The sequence below is a fragment of the Scyliorhinus torazame genome, chromosome 19, assembly GCF_047496885.1.
Source record: "Scyliorhinus torazame isolate Kashiwa2021f chromosome 19, sScyTor2.1, whole genome shotgun sequence".
In the NCBI taxonomy this organism is placed as follows: domain Eukaryota; kingdom Metazoa; phylum Chordata; class Chondrichthyes; order Carcharhiniformes; family Scyliorhinidae; genus Scyliorhinus; species Scyliorhinus torazame.
In genome coordinates, this window is record NC_092725.1 from 45,045,084 (window position 1) to 45,065,826 (window position 20,743).

The 20,743-nt window shown below is 48.2% G+C and overlaps 1 protein-coding gene across 5 annotated transcripts in view; it reads right to left on the reverse strand.

The window, feature by feature from the left end:
• ddx11 (DEAD/H (Asp-Glu-Ala-Asp/His) box helicase 11) overlaps window positions 1-20,743 on the reverse strand; it is a 231,371-nt gene that overhangs the window by 178,173 nt on the left and 32,455 nt on the right. For all 5 annotated transcript variants that reach the window (XM_072484222.1, XM_072484224.1, XM_072484223.1 and 2 more), the window contains exons 5-9: window positions 17,818-17,975; window positions 16,737-16,779; window positions 15,551-15,658; window positions 13,068-13,155; window positions 1,919-2,130 (exon numbers count right to left, since the gene is read on the reverse strand). In XM_072484222.1, coding sequence (XP_072340323.1) covers window positions 1,919-2,130; window positions 13,068-13,155; window positions 15,551-15,658; window positions 16,737-16,779; window positions 17,818-17,975 — 609 coding nt within the window. The remainder of the gene's footprint in view (window positions 1-1,918; window positions 2,131-13,067; window positions 13,156-15,550; window positions 15,659-16,736; window positions 16,780-17,817; window positions 17,976-20,743) is intronic.

Consider the following 20,743-nt stretch of genomic DNA (forward strand, 5'->3'; position numbering starts at 1 on the left):
CCTCTGACCTCTGTCCTATATCTATTACCCCTCAGTTTAAAGTTATGTCCCCTCGTGCCAGCCATTTCCATCCGCGGGAGAAGGCTCTCACTGTCCACCCTATCCAACCCCCTGATCATTTTGTATGCGAAATGAAGGAGGAAATAGATAGATTTCTACACTAAATGTGTCAAGAGAAATGGAGAAAGCACAGGAGTGTGGCGTTGAAACAGAGGACCAGTCATGACAGACTGAATGGCGGTGCAGGCTCGAAGGGCCAAATGGCCTACTCCTATTTTTTATGTTTCTATAAGAAACAATTGCTGACCCACAGTAACCAGTTATCATAGATTATCATAGAATTTACAGTGCAGAAGGAGGCCATTCGGCCCATGGAGTCTGCACCGGCTCTTGGAAAGAGCACTCCACCCAAGGTCAACACATCCATCCTACCCCCATAACCCAGTAACCCCATCCAACACGAAGGGCAATTTTGTTCACTAAGGGCAATTTATCATGGCCAATCCACCTAACCTGCACATCTTTGGACTGTGGGAGGAAACCGGAGCACCCGGAGGAAACCCACGCACACACGGGGAGGATGTGCAGACTCCGCACAGACAGTGACCCAAGCCGGAATCGAACCTGGGACCCTGGAGCTGTGAAGCAATTGTGCTATCCACAATGCTACCGTGCTGCCCCCACGTACAATTATCATGTACAATTGGGTGGAAACGGTCCTGGGAGTGCTCAAAACTGAAATCTCGGGCAGCATGGTGGCGCAGTGGTTAGCACTGCAGCCTCACGACGCCGGGGTCCCAGGATCGAATCCCAGCTCTGGGTCACTGTCCGTGTGCAGTTTGCACATCCTCCCCGTGTTTGCATGGGTTTCGCCCCCACAACCCAAAGATGTGCAGGGTAGGTGGATTGGCCACGCTAAATTGCCCCTTAATTGGAAAAATGAATTGGGTACTCTAATTTATAAAAAAAACTGAAGCCTCATGGTTTCAGATACATCAAGGTTGGGAAATATCCTGATACCACCTACACCCCTCTCCCTATCAACTAATGACTTGATACTTCTCAATATTGCACACTAGTTGAAGGAAGCACTGAGGGTGGCGAAGAATATATTCTGGATGGGATACTGCAATGTACTTCACCAATAACTGGATAGTACAACAGACGGAGCCAGCAGATTACAAGAATCAGGCAGACAAGATGTCTGGTAAGCAATAAGGAAGCAACAGGAGGAAGTAACCTACCGAACCTCACCCTCACCAGTTCACCTACTGCACAGACACAGTGTGTAGACAAACATTAGAACATATGCCCCCCCCCCCCCCAAAGCCCCGGGGGGGGGGGGGGGCACACCTCCCGATCCCTCAAAGCCTCTCCGCCAACTAACACAGTTCAAGTCAACAATAAAATGGAATACTCAGCGTTCACCTGAACAGTCAACTGCTGTAATACTTGAAGCTCGACAGCTCAAGCAGCTCACTTGATCCTTACTGCAACAGCTGGATTTAATATTCACCTACCCAAAGTGGGACACTGGGGCTGTAATAAGTACGATCTACAGGAAAACACTGCAGCAATTCATCTCCCCTATCACCTCTACCAAATAAATACTGTCATCTATCACTGCCAAAGAGCCACACAACATCCCAATTTGGACATATATCACTGTCCCTTCATTGCTCCTGGGTCAGGATTACGAAACTCCCTCTCTAATAATAATAATAATAATAGGGTTGAGAGTGTACCTTTACCTCAGAGTACAGTGAGTTCAAGTAGAAGGCCCAACAGAACTTTCAGAAGAATGGGTAATAAATGTCAACTGTCTCAATGGCACCTACATCCCCAGAACACATTTCTAACAATCTGGATTTGAATTTTGTTGCCAAATGCTCATTAACAAGGTAAACCTCTTCCTTACCTGAGCTGGTGGAATGGCATAGCGGCTGGCATAGTATGGGCACGCCTTCATCTCCTTCCCCAGCAACACCAGCTGTTCAATGTCCTTCACCTCCACCAGCAGCTCGTCACGAAGGAACTGCATCTGCTCGTGGCTGTAGAACGGGCAAGTCACTCGGCTCTTGCGTTTCCGTTTTGGGCTCTCCTTCTCATCGTCGCTCCGCTTTCGGTCAGCTTTTAGAAAATACAATTTGAATGTCAGCTCTCCCTTCTGTCTGACCATGCACCCACTGCTCAAAGCAGTGGCTTGTTGGGTCCGATGGGCACTGCTCTCCACTCCCCTTTCAACATTTAATAAATGAGAAACCTTGTTACACAACACAAACCAGAGATTGTTCCAAACAAAGGGCGTCATCATTGTCAATATTGTTTGCATAAAAACGCACAAGGTTGGTGCCAGAAAAAGACACCTGAATATTTGTAGCAGATTATCTCGTGATTTACCTCGCTGCTGTTTTGTGGGACCTTAGTGTGCAGAAATTGGCTGTCACATTTCCTATCTTTACACTTCATTATTTAACTAGCTGTGAAGCACTTTGGGACGTGGTCACCAGAGATGCCAGATAAATGCAGGAAAACCTCTCGTCACTTTTCTTTTAGTGTCATCTTCCCACCCACACTTCTAAGGGCAGCACAGTGGTTAGCACAGTTGCCTCACAGCGCCAGGGTCCCAGGTTCGATTCACGGCTTGGGTCACTGTCTGTGCGGAGTCTGCACATTCTCCCTGCGTGGGTTTCCTCCGGGTGCTCCGGTTTCCTCCCATAAGTTCCGAAAGACGTGCGGTTAGGTGAATTGGACATTTTGAATTCTCCCTTCGTGTACAAGAGCAGGCGCCGGAATGTGGCGACTAGGGGATTTTCACAGTAACTTCATTGCAGTGTTAATGTAAGCCTACTTGTGACAATAAAGATTATTATTTTATTTCTTTAAAACCTTTTCGACGGGGGGGAGAGAATTGTAGGGGAGGGTAGGAGTGGTGGAAGGATTCCCGAGCTAATGATCAACCCACTGAATTCCGGTGAAAGTTCCTCCCGTGGCCAACAAGTTCTGCCATTGGACTTGAACTCGGAGCTACTGGTCCAGCAGTAGGGACGCTATCACAGTGCCACAAGGCCTCCACTCTTTCTGCTTTAACCGGCTTATGAATGTTGCTTGCATGGATTATTGAATTAACCACATCCTTCAATTAGATAACTGAAGCTCTGTAACAACATTTCACTGTGAACATAGGGGCACGAGTCGGCCAATTTACCCCTCAGACCTATTCGTCGTGTTCTTGACTGGTCTGCAACCAAACCCCAAACAACTTTGCACCATGTCTATTCATACGCCAATTTTAAATTAATTGATTGTGCATTAGTTCCATTTGTAGAAGAGAACTCCAAACCTCTGCGTGGGAGTGTTTCCAAATTACACTCTTGAAAATTTGACTCCAATTTTCAGACTATAACGACTAGTCCTAAACTCCCCAACCAGCGATACATGCCCTCTATCACACCTGAACCCCATAATATTTTAAAAGCTTTCATCAAATCACGATAATACTACTTAAAAAATTATGCTGGAACTGTTCTCCCAATAGCCTACTTGGTGGTGTCTGGGGCGGGGAGCTCTGCCCGATATAGATCGGGGCCACGGACCAGAAGGTCAAGGTTCATGCCCAGTGCCATTTTGAGTCAGTTGATTTTCAGTACCAGATTTTTGCAGGACATTGGCCTCATCACCCCTGAGCTAGGAAGGATGAGGAGAATGTCAGGTTGGGGCCCTGCACCCGAGACCCGCCACAGAACACTAATTTGTGAACGTCAAGCAAAGACAAAATCATGATTACACAATTTCAGTATGTGGAGGACTCACCGACGTTCCGGCATGGTTCATAAGGCCATTTGGCCCATCAAGTCTGTTCCGCCATTCGATCATGGCCAATCTTATCCTGGCCTTAACTCCACCGTCCTGCCCGTTCTCCATAACCCTTCAACCCATTACCGATTAAAAATCTGTCCAACTCCTCGGTAAAATTACTCACTGTCCACCGCAGATTCCCCTTTGGAAGTAGTTTCTCCTCAACTCTGTTTTAAATTTGCTATCTCTTATCCTAAGACGATGACCTCTCATTCTGGAATGCCCCACAAGAGGAAGCATCGCCCGATAAAGAGTGCCAGGCAGGAACTTCCGGGTGCAGCAATGACCAGCTGAGTCGCACGTTTCGGCACCTCCCGTTGGAACGGACTTTTGGGCTCTTATTAGGAGCCCCAACGGCAATTTTTGACGGCTAAAACCATTGTGTGGTGAAATAGAAGGGAATCCCCCCCGGATATATATGGAGAAAGGCGAGAGTAGTGGCTGGATTGCAGAGGATCCTCAGGAGCAGCGGCAAGGAAGGGAAGCACGAAGCAAGATGGCGGCGGAAGGAGGCCGTTCGGTGTGGGGCCCGGAACAGCAAGAGTTCCTGCGGCGCTGTGTGGAAGAGCTGAAGAAGGAGCTGTTGGCCCCGATGCTACAGGCGATTGAAGGGCTAAAGGAGGCACAGAAGACCCAGGAGTTGGAGCTTCGTGATGTGAAGGCAAAGGCTGCCGAGAATGAGGATGAAATACAGGGCCTGGTGGTGAAGACAGAGACGCACGAGGCACTGCATAAAAGGTGTGTAGAGAGGCTGGAAGCCCTGGAGAATAACTCGAGGAGGAAGAACTTAAGAGTTTTGGGTCTTCCCGAAGGTGCAGAGGGGGCGGACGTCGGGGCATATGTGAGCACATTGCTTCACTCGTTAATGGGACCAGAGGCCCCGACGGGCCCCTTGGAAGTGGAGGGAGCATATCGAGTCCTTGCGCGAAGACCAAAGGCAGGAAAAATACCTCGAGCCATAGTGGTGAGGTTTCACCGCTAGAAGGACAGGGAGATGGTCCGGAGATGGGCGAAAAAGACACGGAGCTGCAGGTGGGAGAATGCGGTGATCCACGTGTACCAGGATTGGAGTGTGGAGGTGGCGAGAAGGAGGGCGAGTTTCAATTGGGCCAAGGCGGTGCTACATAGAAAGAAAGTTAAATTTGGAATGCTGCAGCCAGCGAGACTGTGGGTTACACACCAAGGGAAACATCACTACTTCGAGACGGCAGAAGAGGCGTGGACATTTATTGTAGAGGAGAAGTTGGACTAGACTGGAGAGAGAAAGAGTTTCTGTAATAAAGTAGTGGGGGGGATTGTATGGGACGGGGAAGGGGGGGAAATTTTCTCTATTCCCCTCGTTGGGGGGGGGTATGGTGAACTGTGGGCACCGGTGGGGAAGGAAAGAGGGAGCTGCGCCATTAGGGGCGGGGCCGAGTGGGAAACGCGGGCTTTGTTCCTGCGCTATGGTAATTGCGGCGGGAAAGGGAGCGCAGGAAGGAGGGGGCCTTACACAATGGGGGGCCAAGGATAAACGGGGGAAGCCGAGGTCAGCCAGAGTTTGCTGACTTCTGGGAGCAACATGGGGGGAGCAATTACGCTAGAAAGGGATCTAGCGGAGGGGGGGGGGGGGTTAACTGGGTTGCTGCTGCTAAGGAAAAGGGGGAGCTGTTATGGGGTGGGGTGGTCGGGACGGGAGGACACCGTCGGGGGGACAAACGGGAGCGTGGGAACCGGGTGAGGAGCTGGTCTAAAAAAGGGGATGGCTAGTCGACATGGGGGGGGGGGGGTAAAGAGCCCCCCGACCCGGTTGATCACGTGGAATGTGAGAGGTCTGAATGGGCCGATTAAGAGGGCAAGGGTACTCGCGCACCTAAAGAAATTAAAGGCAGATGTGGAGATGTGGAGAAATTAAAGGCTGCAGGAGACACATCTGAAACTGGCGGATCAGGTCAGATTACGTAAAGGATGGGTGGGACAGGTATTTCATTCGGGCTTGGATGCGAAAAATAGAGGGGTGGCTATATTAGTGGGGAAACGGGTAATGTTTGAGGCGAGGACCATAGTAGCGGACAGTGGGGGTAGATATGTGATGGTGAGTGGCAGATTACAAGGGGAAGCGGTGGTTCTGGAGAACGTATATGCCCCGAACTGGGATGATGCAAACTTCATGAAGCGTATGCTGGGGCGTATCCCGGACCTGGAGGCGGGAAAGTTGGTAATGGGGGGAGATTTCAACACGGTGCAGGATCCAGGGCTGGACCGGTCCAGGTCTAGGACCGGGAGGAGGCCGGCAGCGGCCAAGGTGCTTAAGGACTTCATGGAGCAGATGGGAGGAGTAGACCCCTGGAGATTCACTAGGCCCAGGAGTAGGGAGTTTTCCTTCTTCTCTCATGTCCACAAGGTGTATTCTCGGATAGACTTCTTTGTCCTGGGAAGGGCACTGATCCCGAAGGTGACAGGGACGGAGTATTCGGCCATAGCCATCTCGGACCATGCCCCACATTGGGTAGATCTGGTAGTAGGAGAGGAAAAGGAACGGCACCCACTCTGGAGATTAGATATGGGACTGTTGGCGGATGAGGGTGTGTGTGTGTAAGGGTGAGGGAATGTATTGAAAGGTACCTGGATATTAACGATGATGGAGAGGTTCAGGTAGGAGTGGTCTGGGAGGCACTGAAGGCGGTGGTCAGAGGGGAACTGATTTCCATAAAGGCCCATAAGGGGAAACAAGAGAGTAAAGAGAGGGAGCGATTGTTGAGAGAAATTTTGAGGGTGGATAGGCAGTATGCAGAGGCTCCGGATGAGGGACTGTACAGGGAAAGACGAAGGTTGCATACGGAATTTGACTTGCTGACCACGGGCAGGGCAGAGGCACAATGGAGGAAGGCACAGGGAGTACAGTATGAGTATGGAGAGAAGGCGAGCCGGTTACTGGCCCAACAATTGAGGAAGAGAGGGGCGGCGAGGGAGCTAGGTGGGATGAGGGACGAGGAGGGTCAGATGGATCGGGGAGCAGAGAGGGTGAACGGGGTGTTGAAGGCATTTTATGAGAGGCTGTATAAGGCTCAACCCCCGGAAGGGAAGGAGGGAATGATGTACTTCCTGGATCAGCTGGAATTCCCGAAGGTGGAGGAGCAGGAGAGGACAGGATCGGGAGTACAGATTGAGGTGGAGGAGGTGGTAAAAGGGATTGGGAGCATGCAGGCAGGGAAGGCCCCGGGATCAGATGGGTTCCCGGTAGAATTTTATAGGAAATACATGGACCTACTAGCCCCACTCCTGACGAGAACCTTTAACGAGGCCAGGGAAGGGGGGACATTGCCCCCGACGATGTCGGAGGCGACGATATCGTTGCTCCTGAAGAGGGACAAAGACCCGCTGCAGTGCGGGTCTTACAGGCCTATCTCCCTTCTGAATGTAGATGCCAAGCTCTTGGCCAAGGTGATGGCGACGAGGATCGAGGATTATGTCCCAGGAGTGGTTCACGAGGACCAAACTGGGTTTGTTAAGGGGAGACAGTTGAACACTAATATACGGAGGCTGCTAGGTGTGATGATGATGTCCCCGCCGGAGGGGGAGGCGGAGATAGTGGTGGCGATGGACGCTGAGAAAGCATTTGATAGAGTGGATTACCTGTGGGAAGTGTTGAGGAGATTTGGATTTGGAGAGGGGTTTATTGGGTGGGTTCAGCTTTTATATAGGCTCCCGGTGGCAAGTGTGATCACAAACAGGCAGAGGTCTGACTACTTCTGTCTCTATAGAGGGACAAGACAGGGGTGTCCCCTGTCCCCGATACTGTTTGCGTTGGCAATTGAGCCACTGGCCATAGCGCTGAGGGGCTCTAGGAAGTGGAGGGGAGTACTTAGGGGAGGAGAAGAGCACCGGGTGTCATTATACGCGGATGATTTGTTGTTGTATGTCGCGGACCCAGTGGAGGGGATGCCCGAGATAATGCAGACACTCAGGGAGTTTGGGGAATTTTCGGGATATAAACTGAATATGGGGGAGAGTGAGCTGTTTGTGATGCACCCTGGGGAACAGAGCAGAAGAATAGATGATTTGCCGCTGAGGAGAGTAACAAGGGATTTTCGGTACCTAGTGATCCAGATAGCCAGGAACTGGGGAACCTTGCATAAGCTTAATTTAGGAAGATTGGTTGAGCAGATGGAAGAGGATTTTAGGAGATGGGACATGGTGCCCCTGTCACTGGCGGGCAGGGTGCAGGCGGTCAAAATGGTGGTCCTTCCGCGATTTCTTTTTGTGTTCCAGTGCCTCCCTGTGATGATTACCAAGGCTTTTTTCAAAAAAGTGGATAAGAGCGTTATGAGCTTTGTGTGGGCTGGGAAGACCCCAAGAGTGAAGAGGGGGTTTCTGCAGCGTAGCAGGGATAGGGGGGGGACTGGCACTGCCGAGCTTAAGTGACTACTATTGGGCCGCCAATATATCAATGGTATGCAAGTGGATGGGGGAAGGGGAGGGAGCGGCGTGGAAAAGACTAGAGATGGCGTCCTGTAGGGGAACCTGCCTGCAAGCATTAGCGACGGCGCCTTTACCGTTCTCCCCGAAAAAGTACACCACAAGTCCAGTGGTGGTGGCAACAAACCATAGGTTTGTCCCGGGGAAGATAGATGGAGGATTTAAAGTCTGGCAGAGAGCAGGGATTGTGCAATTGAAGGATTTGTTCCTAGACGGGACGTTTGCGAGTCTGGGAGCACTGACGGAAAAATATGGGTTGCCACCGGGGAATGCATTTCGGTGTATGCAACTGAGGGCTTTTGCGAGGCAACAGGTGAGGGAATTTCCGCAGCTCCCGGCGCAAGAGATTCAGGACAGGGTGATTTCGGGGGCATGGGTGGGGGATGGTAGGGTGTCAGATGTATACAGGGAAATGAGAGACGAGGGGGAGATCATGGTGGATGAGCTGAAGGGAAAATGAGAGGAGCTGGGGGAAGAGATCGAGGAGGGGCTGTGGGCAGATGCCCTCAGTAGGGTAAACTCTTCGTCCTCATGCGCCAGGCTCAGCCTGATACAATTCAAGGTTCTACATAGGGCGCATATGACTGGAGAAAGGTTAAATAGATTTTTTGGAGTGGAGGACAAGTGCGGGAGATGCGCGGGAAGCCCAGCGAGCCACACCCACATGTTTTGGTCATGCCCGGCACTACAGGGGTTCTGGGTGGGGGTGGCGAAGGTGCTTTCGAAGGTGGTGGGGGTCCGGGTCGAGCCAGGCTGGGGGTTGGCTATATTCGGGGTTGCAGAAGAGCTGGGAGTGCAGGAGGCGAAAGAGGCTGATGTTTTGGCCTTTGCGTCCCTAGTAGCCCGGCGAAGGATATTGCTTATGTGGAAGGAAGCTAAGCCCCCGGCACTAAGAGGTTCGGCTCAAGGGTTCACCAGGCGGTGGCAACCGTTCCTTGACTACCTCGCAGAACGATAAGGGAAATGGGGAAGGTAGCAGCAGCAACCCGGGGTGGAGGGGGGGGGGGGGGGGAAGAGGGGGAGGGGAGGGCCCACGCGGGCCCTCAGGGGTTTCCTATAGTTGTTTGTATATTAGCTATTTATACTGGCGTGTGGGACTTCATTGTTTTGGAGAGTTATTATTTTGTTGTTGGCAGTTGCCGTTTAGTTAATATATTATTTATTTGTTAAAAAAAACGGTCATTATTATTTATATTGTTTTAAAGTTGTAAAAAAGGGGAAAATCCTGTACTGTTCTTGTTTGACCGAAAAAATTTGAATAAAATATATATATTTTTTTTAAAAGAGTGCCAGGCAGTTGTAAGTATATGTGGTTCCCGCAAACCTCCCTCTCCTGGACAGGGAAGGCGAGCAGAAAAATCAGAAAATGATGTGTTACACAGCTGCCCCCTATAGGAACACTTTGATTAGTCGGACAATAGATCTAAGGACATTGCGAGCATCCTGCTGTGTGTACTTGTCCCGTTTCTATCTCAGATCTCCCGAATTTGTAGCTTATTTCTTTCCGCTTTCTGTTTAATGAAGAAGGGCTCGGAGTAAATACGACCATCATGGCACTGTAGGTCTGTAGACCAGGTTTCAGGTTCGACTTCAGACTATGCTAACAGAAGTTTACAAGTCTTTCTAGGTAGCTCATTAACCACATCAGATGGAAGGTTCTAGACGAACCATATATTCATGCCATCTCTACGACCGCCTGCCTCCACCTCTGTAACATCACCCGATATTCCCCATCTCCGCTCATCTGCTGCTGAAACCTTCATTCATGCATTGCTACCTCTAGACTTCACTATTCCAATGTGCTTCTTGCTGATCTCTCACATGCTGCCCTCTAAATCACGGGTCATCCAAATCCCTACTGTTCAAACAAAGGTTTCCTAACTTGCATCAAGTTCCAATCAACTAACGCCACCATATTCAGTGACCTTCACTGGCTCCCAGTCAGCATCATCTTAACTTCAAATCCCTCCCCCCTCGTTCCTAATGTTATTGCCTCCCACTCCCAACCCTCTGAGGTATCCACACTCATCTAATTCTTATCATAGAATTTACAGTGCAGAAGGAGGCAAATCAGCCCATCGAGTCTACACCAGTCCTGGGAAAGACCACCCTACTTAAACCCACACCTCCACCTTATCCCCATAACCCAGTAACCTCACCTAATGCTTTTTTTGGCCACTAAGGCCAATTTATCATGGCCAATCCACTTAACCTGCACGTCTTTGGGCTGTGGAAGGAAACCAGAACACCCGGAGGAAACCCACGCAGACAGGGGGAGAACGTGCAGACTCTGCACAGTGACCCAAGACTGGAATCGAACCTGGGACCCTGGAGCTGTGAAGCAACAGTGCTAACCACCGTGCTACCTTGATCTTGATCACTCCACCATTGGTGACCAAGCCTTCAGCTGCAAGGGCCCTAAGCTCTGGGATTCACTCTCTATACCTCTCAGTCTCTATATGTCACTCTCCTCCTTTAATACTCCCTAAAATCTACCACTTTGAAGAAGCTTTTGGTCATCTGACTTAATATCTCCCAGTGTAGCTTTGTGTCATATTTTGTTTCCTAATGTTCCTATGAAGTGTCTTGGGAAGTTTTATTCCATTAAAACGTGCCATATAAACATAAGTTGTTGTTGACAGACCCATCACACGGTGCCCAATCCCTGCTGGCATAAAACACAACCAGACGAGGTGAATTTACATGCTAAAGCTCCTGAACTGTAAAAACACTGTGCACAGGAAAGGAACACGGACGGAAAACTGTTAAGCTGTTCGACCCCCAGCAATGTCTCACATGATGCAACTGGCAGCAACCAGGTGCAGTCTGGCACCTGCTGGGAAGAACATCTCCAGGAGGAGCAACATCCAAAGAAGACGGAGTCAAGAATAGGACGGGTAAAATAAGCCAACCCACTGGAACCCAGCAAACAGCACAGAACAAGAGCAGCACAGTGGTTAGCACTGCTACCTCACAGCTCCAGGTACCCGGGTTCAATTCCGGCCTCGGGTGACTGCCCGTGCAGAGTCTGCACTTTCTCCCCATGTCTGCGTGGGTTTCCTCCGGGTGCTCCGGTTTCCTCCCACAGTCTAAAGGTTAGGTGGATTGGCCATGCTAAATTACCCGTAGTGTCCATAAGGGTTGGGAGGGGTTATTGGGTTGCGGGGATAAGGTGGAAGTGAGGGATTAATGTGGGTCGGTGCAGACTCGATGGGCCGAATGGCCTCCTTCTGCACTGTATGTTCTATGTAATCTATGTAATCTATGTGCAGGTTAGGTGGATTGGCCATGCTAAATTGCCCCTTAGTGTCCAAAAGGTTAGGTGGGGTTACTGGGATAGGATGGAAGCGTGGGCTTAAGTAGGGTGCTTTTTCCAAGGGCCAGTGCCGACTCAATGGGCCAAATGGCCTCCTTTCTGCACTGTAAATTCTTCAATTCTAACACACCACTGCTGAGTCCAGTTCAACCCTAAATGTCATCAAATGCAATAGAAACTGGATAACATTTGTAGCCACTTAAAAATGGCCAACTCCCGATTCAAAATGGCGAACGGCAAAGGCTGATGGGAATGTCAGCTAACAAGACAAAAACTAGCAGCTGCAGGTTGGCTGTGTATTTACCTCTGGAAAGGCCAGACAATATCGATACCAGCAACCATCAGCATAACAAAACAACAGCCATCTGCATACTAATGAGCAATCCCCAGGAACAATAAACAACATTTAGACACACAAAGCAAAACCAGACTCTTCGTAGCCAGCAGAAACCTACACAAAAGGAAGTGAACGAGCACCTCAAGACCGCCCATCGATCAGGGAACCACTCCAGCATTGGAGAAAAGCGAACCAAGCGATTGGGACAAAGTCCAATCACTTGGGACCAGGTACAGGGTCCGCCCCGAAAGGCGGGAAGCCCCTGGGGACTAGAAGAATTGAGCCCCAAGCTCTCTTCACTCTCTTCTTCATTCGTCACCTCTCTTCACCACTCTCTTCTTCCTGCCCTGGTCACCCAGCAAAAGGAACCAACATTGACCGTGACCGGCGCAGTGACTCCAGTGATCATCAAACTCGTAAGTCTTAATCAAACGCTTGCTACGAGGTAGGCGCTCCTAGCTACCAATCCGTACCAACTTTGAATCCCGCAGACTCAGAACCCGAACGAAAGCCCATTTTGTTCCCCTGACCTGGTGGGCCAGTTCAAAGTTAAGTATAGGCCTGTTAGTTGTAGAAGTAGCTTAGACGTAGAATTTGTGCATGAGTAGCGATTACTGTGTATAATAAATGTGCTTTGATTTGAATCTTACTAATCGGTGTATTGAGTTATTGATCATTACTCGGACTTGAACCTCGTGGCGGTATCATAAAGATACCTGGCGACTCGAGAGCAAAGGTAATAAAACAGAGCAATTGAACTAAGGCAAAGTTAGCAACACATTGTGGAGAAAGAAATGGCATGGTACAAGAGAAAGCAAAGTGAGGAGTATCTGAATTTTTGAATAAAGCCAATAGCTCAGAGCGACCTTTTCTCATCGTATGGATTCCTCCAAGTCTTGGTTTCAACTAGGGAGGACAAAGTGAATTTGGGATAGTGCGTCTGCAGCTTCGGACGTCTTAGCACTCATTCCATAAGACTAGGGCAGAGATAAAGCCAAAAATAATCAGAAACAGCTCCACTTTTCAAAGGGCCTCAAGATCAAACTGAAAGACAAGACACAAGTTTTTGAAAAGGGGAGAAATACAAGTTCCACTCACCATGTTTGTTCTTCTGCATTTCCAGGCACCTATCATTGATCATCTGGAGCGACCCGAGACGTCTCACCTCATCATTTACACACATGTTCTTCAGGGTGAGGAGAGGAGTAACGAAAAATAAAAGGAGCATGTTCACTTATCTGGTTACTTTTGCATATTAGCCATTACCAAATGGAGTACAGGTTCTACAATTGTAATACACCACTGGAACGCTGCAGCAGAACACAGTATCGCAGAGTTTATTTAAAAATACAGGAATTCATTGTATTCGCAGAACTTGCTCAGACAGGACAACAATGCTCAGTGGGTCAGCATCGACTCTCGACAGTCCAAGGGTGTGCAGATTAGGTCGCTTGGCCATGATAAAACTGTCCCTTAACGTCCAGGGATGTGCATGTCAGGTGGGGTTGTGGGGATAGGGCGGGGGAGCAGGCCTAGCTAGGTTGCTCTTTCATACTGTCGGTGTGGACTCGATGGTCCGAATGGTCTCCTTTTACACTGTGCACTTTTACACGGCAGCACAGTGGTTAGCACCATGGCTTCACAGCGCCAGGGTCCCAGGTTCGATTCCCCACTGAGTCACTGTCTATGCGGAGTCTGCACGTTCTCCCCGTGTCTGCGTTGGTTTCCTCCAGGCACTCTGGTTTCCTCCCACAGTCTAAAGACGTGCAGGTTAGGTGGATTGGCCATGCTAAATTGCCCTTAGTGTACAAAAAGGTTAGGAGGGGTTATTGGGTTACGGGGATAGGGTGGAAGTGAGGGCTTAAGTGGGTCGGTGCGGACTCGATTGGCTAAATGGCCTCCTTCTGCACTGTATGTTCTATGTAGGAATTCCACGGTTCTTTAGATTGGACTCCTGTATTGACTGACCTGCTTAATCATCTCCTGTTGCTACTGAAGGGGAAGAGTAAGAAATGTACAGTCACAATGTATAGGTGAGCTTCCAATAAACGACTTTCCATTCGATTAGAGTTCACACCAGTCTCAAAAAAGACAACAGAAAGATTAAAGTTACATGCACAAAGCTTTTTTTTTTTAAAAAAGAGCTCCCTGAAAAGGAACTGTAGGGGGTGAGTCAGGAAGGGAATGGTGCATCACGTTGTTGCTGCAACTGGCCTAAGCTGTCCCCGTTAAGGAGCAGGAAAAAAACCAACATACACCACTCAGGATCAGGGTTCCTGCTCCTTACTCCATCACTACTGGGGAGAGACCAGAACGAGGGGGAAAGTTTAACAATAAAAGCCCTCCCACTTAAGATGGGAGAGGAGGAGAAATATTTTCTCTTGGAGGTCATTAGTATGCAGAATTCTCTACCCTGGTGGGAAGTGGAGACCTGGTCAACGAATACTTTTAAGGTTGAGTTAGATTCTTGATCGATGAAGGAGTCAAAGGGGGGCGGGGTTTGGCAGGAATGTGGAGTTGAAGCCACATCAGATCAGCCACAATCTCATTAAATGGCAGAGCAGACTGGAGGGGCGAATCCGGTTCCTTATTAGTATGTCCATATTTGTCATTTTGAGCAGTGTTTTTAATAAGCCTTTCTCCTTTGTAACTGTTTTACTGAGGCCTGTTGAGGATTCTGAGCATCTACGAGCCTTGTCTGGGCTTTTTCAATCTGCAACAGGTGACCTATAAGCAAGGCCTATTTTACTAGAGCTCCTGTTTTCACTGTCATTACTGTTACTACTGTTCTGCTGAGTGTCTGCTATTGTTAAAAACTTTGTTATTTAGTTGTATAAAAAAGTTGCTTCTTTTAAACAACGCATTAGACTACGTTCTTTGTGGTAGTACCCACTGATACCAACTGGAAGTTACGTGTGCGTGTTTGGTCAGGCTGCAATGCTATCAATGGTGGAACGCGTTGTTGGGCATCTGCAATCCATACTCTAGGAAGTGCCATCTTCATCAAGAGCAGAGGAGAAAAGTCATGGATTTTGTTTGTTTTTGTTTCAGCCTGCAGATTTATAATTCCCATTTTTAGCCTCTCCCTGAACCAGGAAAGCAATAGTCGTAGCCAAGGTGGAAAGATAGCACAGATGATATTGATCAAAATGACTTTGTTCATTCTCCTCTCAACTTAAACTCTTGTTCCTCCCAAGCAGTATTTAAATGCTCAAGTCAAAACTCACAGCATTACCTCAAACTCAAACTCTTTCCCAGGGCCTAATTGTGAATGAGATTGTGGAATCCCTGACTTTTCCCCTCCTTCCACGGCATCACCAACCTTCAAAATCGGCGTCACCAAATTATTACTGTCTGATTTACCCCATTTCTTGTCCTACTATTCTCAGCCCTGACAGTGTCCTACATTCAGCCTCTCAATATGGCCACGCAATTTTAAAAAAAAGCAAAACTGACACATTAGGAGCAGCCTAGTCCAGTCTGCTCTTGATGCATTAACATGCTTCAAAGACAACGAACAATCACTACAGCCACGTGGATCCTTGATTTTAAAGTTTGGATTCGCCATTTTCATTACATACCTGCCGAGAGCCAAGCGACACCAGCCTGATCTCTTTGCCAAACGGACTTTTCTGAACCTCGTGTATGAACTGAGCGAGCTGGGAGTGCGTACGGCTGCAGTAATAGATCTGGGAACAGAGAATTTGTCCAAGGTCAGCTCAAACCCAGAGAGTGCTCAGACCCACATGCTCTTAGTGTTCACTATCTGCCTCACAGTTCACTCTAGCACAACCCTACTCAAATTACCCAGCACCTGACCCTGTCTGACGAGGTGGGATGGCATCATAGTGGGACAACCTCATTCGCTCTGGGGATGGAGATAAAACTGCACCCCACAATAGTGTTCTTTAATAGAGGGATATGAACAAAGAACAACAAAGAACAAAGAAATGTACAGCACAGGAACAGGCCCTTCGGCCCTCCAAGCCCGTGCCGACCATGCTGCCTGACTAAACTACAATCTTCTACACTTCCTGGGTCCGTATCCTTCTATTCCCTATTCATATATTTGTCAAGATGCCCCTTAAATGTCCCTATCGTCCCTGCTTCCACCACCTCCTCTGGTAGCGAGTTCCAGGCACCCACTACCCTCTGCGTAAAAAAACTTGGACCGAGTAACGGCAGGAGGTTTTAAAAAAAAAAAAAGTTAGGGTATCATGATCAGCACAGGCATGGAGGCCCGAAGGGCCTGTTCCTGTGCTGTACTTTTTCTTTGTTCTTTTTCTTTCTTATTTGTTCACAATAATAATAATAATAATAATAATAATAATCTTTATTGGTGTCACAATTAGGCTTACATTAATACTGCAATGAAGTGACTGTGAAAATTCCCCTGTCACCGCACTCCTGACGCCTGTTCGGGTACACTGAGGGCGAATTCAGAATGTCCAATTTACCTTACAAGCAGGTCTTTCAGGACTTGTGGGAGGAAACCGGAGCACTCGGAGGAAACCCACGCAGACATGGAGAAAACGTCCATGTTAGAAGGTGCAGCTATGTTTAAATGTAAGACCAACTGCTGCAGAGAGGGATGACTTTATTGCGCTCGTAACTGCTGAAGCTCTTTGAATTCAAGTGGCTGGAGCGAATGGATTCAAACTAATCTCTGGAACTTGTTATAGGACTCCAGGACAAGGAGTAGCTTGTGACAATGCACATTGGGCACAAATCACTAAAACTGGATTAGGCAACATTTGTCTTCCAAACCTTTGTCACGTGCTCTTCCTCCAAATCATCCTCATCAGACAGGCTGGAATAAAATAGAAAAAGGGATGAACCACCCGTGAAATATCGTGGAAACATCAGTTCACACCGAGCAATACGACAGGCGTTTGTTTGCCACAGACTGTCCTGATTCCCTCAGAGTTGTTCCAGCCGGCACAAATTTACTCTCTGCACTGGTCTCCCACATTTCTTCTGGCTTGTTTTCTTCCTTCTTCTCTGAAGGTGCACCTCTCTGCATGGGTATGTTCCAGGGAGAAGAGCAGCGAGCCCATTGTTTCGCAGAGCTGGCCATCTTTACACAAGGGAATCTGTTCTTGCTCAATATCTGCAACACTGACCATCCAGAAGGGCTGATTGGATAAGGGGCAGAATCAGGTACCCGGGTGCCTCATTCTTCTCTCATCCACAGGCAGCAGGCAGATGCAGCTTCAGATGCCAACCTGGCTGAGATTAGTTAACTGAACATGACCAGGAATTGCAACTGGGATCTTCCCAAAATGCAGCTTCACGATTATCATTTTATCGTTGCTTTCCCCAATGTCCTTGTGAAGTTTAAAATTCGGGCAGGTGTGCTTACTGAGTAATGTTGTAATACTGCTATCACTGAGTTCAGGCTTTCCTGCTCAAAGAGACAGAAGGAACACCATTACCACTACACCCCAGCTGAAAACCTCAACAACATCAAAAGCAATGGTACTGACTGTGGTTCAGTGACCACACTTCTGCCCAAGTCAGAGGCTGTAGGTGCATGTCCCACTCCTAACATGGAGCTCATTATCCAGGCTGACACTCCAGCTGCCTACTCAGGTAGATGTGAAAAGCACTGTCTGAAGAGCAGTGGCATTCCCTCAGTACCTGACCAATATTTATCTATCAACCTTCGCCATTATTATGCTGCTATTCATGGGATCTTGCTATTCACACAGGACGCCACTTTTCACTTCTGCAGGGAGTACACTTCAAAATTGGCTGTGAAGCACTTTCAGAGACGTCATGAAAGGTGCTATAATAAATGCATTCTCCAGCTTTCTCTGAAAGAGGCAATACCAGGGCTTCCACGTACCTAGAATCCTTTGGGTTTTTTTCGTCATCACTCTCATAATCTGCCAGGATGAAGCTTTCGTCCTCCCCGTCCAGAATCTCGGTGCTCGACGCCTGCTCAGGAGTCACCACTTCTCCACTCATCTGAATGAGACGTTCAGTATCATTGTTGTCATCTCGCTGCAACCAAGCATAGGTTAAATAGAGAATATTCTACCAATTGCTTTAATAATCGCTTATTATCACAAGTAAGCTTCAATGAAGTTACTGTGAAAAGCCCCTTTACCATATCTCAGAATAGAGGAGAGTAGAGTCAAGAGCAGAGAATCCCGACAATGCAGGACGCCATTCAGCCCACTGAGTCTGCTCCGACCCTCTGAAAGAGTACCTTACCGAGGCCCACTCCAGTGTCCCACTTCCTTGCACTACCCATGTAACCCTGTCTAACCTGCACATTGTTGGACACCAGGGAGCAATTTAGCATGGCCAATCCAATCATGTTTAGACTGTAGGAGGAAACCGGAGCAGTCGGAGGAAATCCATACAGACAAGGGGAGAACGTTCAAATTCTACACACACAGTCACCCAAGGCCGGAATTGAACCCGGGTCCCTGGTGCTGTGAGGCAGCGGTGTTACCACTGTGCTGCTAGATACCGTGTGTGGAGACAATGGGTTAAATCTCTTCGGTAAATGCAAAATATCCCAGCCTTTTCTCAAGCAAATGGAGGGGTCCAGGACAAAAGCACTCATCCAGATCTGGGGGAGGTCCATGATCCTGAGCAGGGCGGCCTCCCTCAACACCTGAACAGAGCCAACTGGGGACTGCACAGCGGTTAGCACTGCTGCCTCACAGCACCGAGGGCTCGGGTTCAATCATGGCCCCGGGTTACTGTCTGTGTGGAGTTTGCACATTCTCCCCATGTTTGCCTGGATCTATAATATAATAATTTTTATTGTCACAAGTCGGCTTATGAAGTTACTGTGAAAATTCCTTGGTTGCCACATTCCGGCGCCTGTTAAGATACACGGAGGGAGAATTCAGAATGTCCAATTAGCCGAACAAGCACGTCTTTCAGAACTTGTGGGAGGAAACCAGAACACCCGGAGGAAACCCACGCAAACACAGGGAGAACATGCAGACTCCATACAGACAGTGACCCAAGCCAGGTATCGAACCTGGGACCCTGGAGCTGTGAGGCAACAGTGCTACCGTGTCTAACCCCCACAACCCAAAGATGTGCAGTGTAGGTGGATTGGACACGCTAAATTGCCCCTTAATGGAAAGATTTTTTTTTAAAACAAGATCAGAGCCAATTCTCACCTCTCCTATATCTCAGCCCCTACAACATGTTAGTGCTGCTGGGTTGTGTACTAAACATTGGCTGCAAGGCCCACAGCTTATAATAATAATCTTTATTATTGTCACTAGTAGGCTTACATGAACACTGCCATGAAGTCACTGTGAAAATCCCCTAGTCACCACACTCTGGCACCTGTTCAGGTCCACTGAGGGAGAATTCAGAATTCTCTAGTGGAAGGAAACCGGAGCGCCTGGAGGAAACCCACGGGGAGAACATGCAGACTCCACACAGACATTGACCAAGCCGGGAGTGGATCAAGCTAATGGAGTAGTCAGGTTGTTACTGTGCAGGGGCAATAATAATGTCCAGGACATTAGATTCATACTTTAGACAGCAGAGTGTTATCATTCAGCAAGCCAGGTGGTGAAGGATAGAACTAGAGCCAATCTTTTACCCACTTTTATAAGTGTTTATTTACGGAGATACATATTACAAACAAGGGTTTCCAACACAATAAGCATATTTTTCACTTTGTTCCTAATCATAGGGGTACAACTGAACCTCCAGTTAGTGCCCACTACCCATGTACAATTCCTTACAGTTACACTCTCTAAATAAAAATTGGACTTTATATGCACCAAAATTTCAAAACAGATTTAAGTCAAACACCTATTCTCGATATTCTGTACAAAGTATTATATTGTGAGACATCCCTCCTCCAGATCTATTACCAATTAAATTGAACTTGTATTTCTTTTTCGTAAAACAATCAGAAAGTTGGTGACTCATCCACCCATTAATTCTATGGATTTCCTTTCTCTCCAGCATTTCTTTCAAGCCAGCAAAGTGAATCTGTGACCTTTTCTTACTCACGTCTTATGCAGCATTTTGTCGATCGTCGCAAGATTCCTTTCAATGTTTATTGCTGAAAGGACTTTCAGCCACAGTATTCATGACCATGGTGTTCACATTTTCACAAATGTCTCTGAGCTCATCACCTCCATTATCGGTTAGAAACTTCATTGGTGTCCCAAGTTCAGTCCCTACCCATTTCCCCACCGTTTTGTTTTGTTATAATCTCTTTGTCCTTACTATGCATTATTATAGAAATCATAGAATAGTTAAAAGCACAGGAGGCGGCAATTCGGCCCATCTTCTCCGTGCCAGCCCGAGAACACCCAGGTGCCCATTCTAATCCCACCTTCCTGTAGCTGACAGCACTTGAGGTGCAGATCGAGGTACTTTTTAAAAAGAGTTTAGGGTCTCTGCCTCCACCACCAACTCGGGCAGCAAATTCCAGACACCCACTGCCCTCTGCATAAACAGTTCTTTCTCATGTCCCCTCTACAGCTTCTGCCACTTATCTTGAAGCTATGTCCCCTGGTTCTAGAATTCTCCAGCAAGGGGAACAATTTTATTCTGTCCACCCCATCTCTTCCCTTATAATTTGTACACCTTAATTAAGTCATCCCTCAGCCTTCTTCCCAACCTTCTAATCACTCTTCGTAGCGGCCCTTTTCTGGCCCTGGCAACACTCTAAGATGAAGAATGAAAATATTTCTATCCTTGTCCCATACCTTTAGATGCAACAACCTCAATAAAGTTCTGCACCAGTCCAGTGTGGTACTAAAGGAGCATTGAACTGT